The 4,445-nt window shown below is 45.2% G+C and overlaps 1 protein-coding gene across 1 annotated transcript; it reads right to left on the minus strand.

Moving 5' to 3' along the window:
• Positions 1-235: 235 nt before the first annotated feature.
• On the minus strand, positions 236-3,310 carry SARC_09761 (hypothetical protein; the record flags this gene model as incomplete). Its single annotated transcript, XM_014296214.1, has 1 exon — positions 236-3,310. The coding sequence occupies one exon, from the start codon at positions 3,308-3,310 to the stop codon at positions 236-238; it is 3,075 nt and encodes a 1,024-aa protein (XP_014151689.1).
• Between the last annotated feature and the right edge of the window lie 1,135 nt (positions 3,311-4,445).

Below are 4,445 nucleotides of genomic sequence, written 5' to 3' on the forward strand. Positions count from 1 at the left end.
GGTTATATATAAAAATATGTGTGTACGAACTAAATACATGTGTATGATGATATACTGCGTAATGTGTGTAGATCTCATTTATCTTTATACAAATAAGAAACCATTGTTTCAACCTTCATATTTTTATTAATTAGAGTGACATTACATCGATATCAAACCGATGACTATCTTAATTCTAAATCTATTATTTAAATTTCGTCAGCCAGAGGTTAACATTCACATTCATTAGATGAGTTTAAACAGGTGTTCTGGATGAACAGGTTTGGCCATACCAACCTGTGGTGCATGTGCAACGGAAAGTGTTATGATTATTGCTACATGTTCCACCTACACAGGGATTGCTCGCACATTCGTTGACATCGATCTCGCAAGTAGTACCTAACCTACCAGGCACGCAAGTGCATGAAAAAGATCCGAAACGTGAAGCTCTACATGTACCTCCGAAACTGCACGGGTTACCCTCACATGGGTCGTAAGTCACAGTATCGCAGTAAGTACCATCATATCCACCGAAGCAGTTACATTGTGCTGTGGTGACACCCACTTCCCCTGGTTTTTCAACATTTTCACAATTGCCCCTATTTGCGCATTCTTCATTGACGCATGCATTTGTTTGTGTACTGTCCAGCAGTGGTCCGATTTCACATTTGACACCAGAATAGCCTGGAGGACAATTACAGACCGGATTTTCATAGTAATCTTCCTCGCATATTCCATCCCCGCAGTCGCATGTGTATTCTTCACAATTGTCTCCGCCCCAGCCGGGCTTACATGTACATGTTATTCCCAGCAACTTGTCCGTACAGGTCTTTGTCTTTGCAATAACACATGTATTCGCAGTAATGCATTCATTTATCTCCGCCGCGCATCTCGTACCCGTGTAACCCGGGGCGCATGCGCATGTATAGCTTCTATCCTCATTAGTAGTACAAGTGGCGCCATTCTTACACGCATCGCCGTCTGCACATGTTCCGATACGTGTTCCACAGTCTGGGCCAGCAAAGCCATCAGCACACCCACATGTGTACCCGCTTGATGACGAGTCTGGGGTACAAGCCTGTCCCGTTGGGCAGGGAGATGAATCACACGCGCCAGCATCCTGGTCACATAAGACACCTGCAAACCCTTCGTCACATACACAGCTGAACGTACCAGGACGATTGATACAGGTTCCGCTCGCGCAGGGCGCTTGATCGCACTCGTCAACATCTTCCTGACAATTCACGCCTGTATATCCAGTATTAGAGCAATCGCACACATATCCACCCAGTTGGTCAGTGCATGTTCCTGCATTACACGGGTTGTTCGCACAGTCGTCTGTATCAATACACGTCGATTTGTTCGCTGACGCAGAATAACCTGCCGCACATGAACAGCTATACGCATTCACACCATCCGTACACTTGCCACCCACTCCACAGGGATTAGTAGCACAATCGTCAATATTTTCCTGACAATTCAAGCCAGTATAACCAGTATTGGTACAATCACACACATATCCACCGAGTTGATCAGTGCACGTTCCTCTGGTACATGGATTGCTCGCACAATCGTTTGTATCTATGCACGTCGATTTGTCCGCTGACAGAGAGTAGCCTGTCGCACATGTACAGCTATAGGAGTCCACGTCATCCGTACACGTGCCTCCCACACCACAGGGGTTACTCGCACATTCGTTCACCTCTGGCATGATTTCACAGCGGTCACCCGTCGCGCCATTTTCACATGTACAGGTAAAACCCGTAATCTGCCCATTCACTGTAACATCTGTACACGTGTTCCCAGAGGTGCATGGGTTTGCCGCGCATGTTTCGTACTGGCAGACGTAGCCCTCGAATCCGGCCTGACAGTCACACGTGTAGGTCCTTAACGAATCGACACATTTGCCTCCATTCTGGCACTGACCCACACCATCAGCGGGACACTGGTTAATTGGCACTTCACAGTTATCTCCAGTGTAGTCAGAATCTGTACAGTCACATGTGTATGTGCTATCGGATGCAATGCACAACCCAAATCCACAAACCCCGCCGTCTCCCACTGCTGCAAAGCACGGATTGCTGTCAGTTTGTACCTCGAAACAAGCAGGCTGATACCATTTTTTTTCGTTTACCTCGATATTGTTAATGTGCTGCTCAACGGTCGCACGACAAGTGGCGCCGAACTCGCGGGCGCCATTGTTACTTGGGTACATGATATCCGCTGGATCATCAAAATGTCCACATCCAAAATTATGTCCTACTTCATGGGCGAATACAGACACCTGGGAGTATATACCACCGTACACGCCCAACGGTGTTAAAAGACCATTGTTGTAAGACTTCCTACACGCTGTCGCTATGTACGCGACTCCGATCGTATTTCCCGCTAGATCTACCCCTGAGAATAAAACATTCAGGTCGTCATTACTGTTTGCCGTATCCGTGGTGAAATTTGTCAGAATCGTTCCTGAAGCGGTGGAAGTGCCGTAGTTACCGTTAACAGCACCTGTGTTGGGCACACGGGAGGTCGGATACAATTCAAAATTGATACCCACCTGAGGCACATAGATGGTATTGAGGTGATTTACGAGCATCATTGTATATTGATCTGCTTGTGCAATGGTAGCCTGAGATGCTCCTAAATTCTCGCTTTCGGCAAGTGCGACCAGATAAGCCCGGTCATAAGTCATTCTGAGTTGCACAGTTCTAGAGGTGGCACGGCGGCTCCTTGGAGTATGCGCGTGAGTCAAATACCCGAAGTCAGACCCATCATCTAGATGTTCAACTGTATTTTTAGGGAGTTGAAGGTCGTGCTCCAGACTTGGTTCTGCTTTTGCGTGTCGCCGCACGTGTGTTGACCGACCTTCCATGCGCTCTGGGTATACTATAAGGTCTTCAAAGTTTGATTCTTCCATATCCGCAGCTTTATAACACATGGACTGTCCATCTCCGGCACCCACACCTTCGCAGATCCAAGTATGGTCTCCCCAGAACACAAGCATGCTTAACACATCACCATTCGGAAAGAGTGTCACACTACAATCAATATCTTCGTGTACTTCAGAGATGCAACCAAAGGTGTATTGTATGGTTACTCCGTCTGACGGGATCACTGGGTGCTGTTCTAACCAGAAATCGACTTGCAGGCCTTCTATATCAACAGACAAACCTATTTGCTCGCCACTTTTGAAGGCTTTTGTATTTTTCTTCGCTGGTTGATTCTTTAATCCGTATTTTTTCTGAAATCGAGCTAGCTCATCTGCGTCTTTATCCGCACAACTGGTGGACCAGAGGGCTATTAATATACACAAAAATACTACCTTCAACATATTCAAAAACAGTGGAAATAGTAATAATAGTGCTGAAAACGGCACATACGTGGTTGTTATTTATAAGCGATCAAGAACTGGCTTTGTCTAGCGTACTCGCACTAGCAGATTAGACAAAATGTATGCTTGTGGTTCCGTCTCTTGTTATTAGGTATAATACAGATTTCTTGACGATACTCCGAACTTCTTTTCCAGGCTCGTCGATTAGTGAATAAGTAGTAGCTTTAAAATTGAACTTTGCGAGCAAGTTAGGATGCGGTCAGCAAAGGAGCCTGTCACGCAGTATTACTCGAAGAGTTGAGTCTTATTGAGACATGAGAGTTGTCAGTCGAGAGTCGAGACTTGAGAAGTTGAAAGTTGATAGTGGAGACTTGAGAGTATTTTTTTTTGTACACGTTGGGTCTCAAAATGGATTTCGGTAAAGTACTAGTAAAGTCAGATGACACACGGGGCGGCCAGCAGGGTCGGGAAAGATGCCAACAATTTTGTTTGTCATCCAATGGAATGTTTATTATAATTAATTAAATAAAAAAACCCCTTGTTAGTAGCGATGGAATTTACTCTGGAAAATGCCGTTGTCCAACTTCATGAGGATTGCAGAAAAGAGCAGTCTGATGAGTAAGGACAAGACTAAAGAGTAAATTTGGAGTGCCAGTGTGAGTGCTGGGTTGGCATCCGACAACGACAGACACCCCTGAGAAAATGTTGCCGCGTCAAGTAGTATATGTCGGATGGTTCAAAAGGTCGGACTTGTCGGTCATGTAGCCGACAATGCCGGTCCCCCTACAGGTCTATCTAGGTGCTTTTGGTCAGATCAGTGGGACCAGTACTGATATGAAGGTCCTGGTGACAATTTTATCTACATTTTGGGCGCGTTCACTACTGGTGAGATATACGATTTTTCAGGCTGTTGCAAGTATTTTGGGCGTTGAGATAATTTAATAAAATAACTAATAAGAACATCGTTTGAAAAAAAAAAGGGCTATTAAATAACGGAACATAGACTACCCCGCAAAGGGGAGTGAGCTGAGCTCAGCAGATTGTTTGTACCGAACTTAATATGATATTTGGTACTCAGTTGTTCGTCATCAATTTTGTCAATATACAGAGGCCGGTATAGCACCTTATACTTGTT

This window comes from Sphaeroforma arctica (genome assembly GCF_001186125.1).
Source record: "Sphaeroforma arctica JP610 unplaced genomic scaffold supercont1.1035, whole genome shotgun sequence".
Taxonomy (NCBI): Eukaryota; class Ichthyosporea; order Ichthyophonida; genus Sphaeroforma; species Sphaeroforma arctica.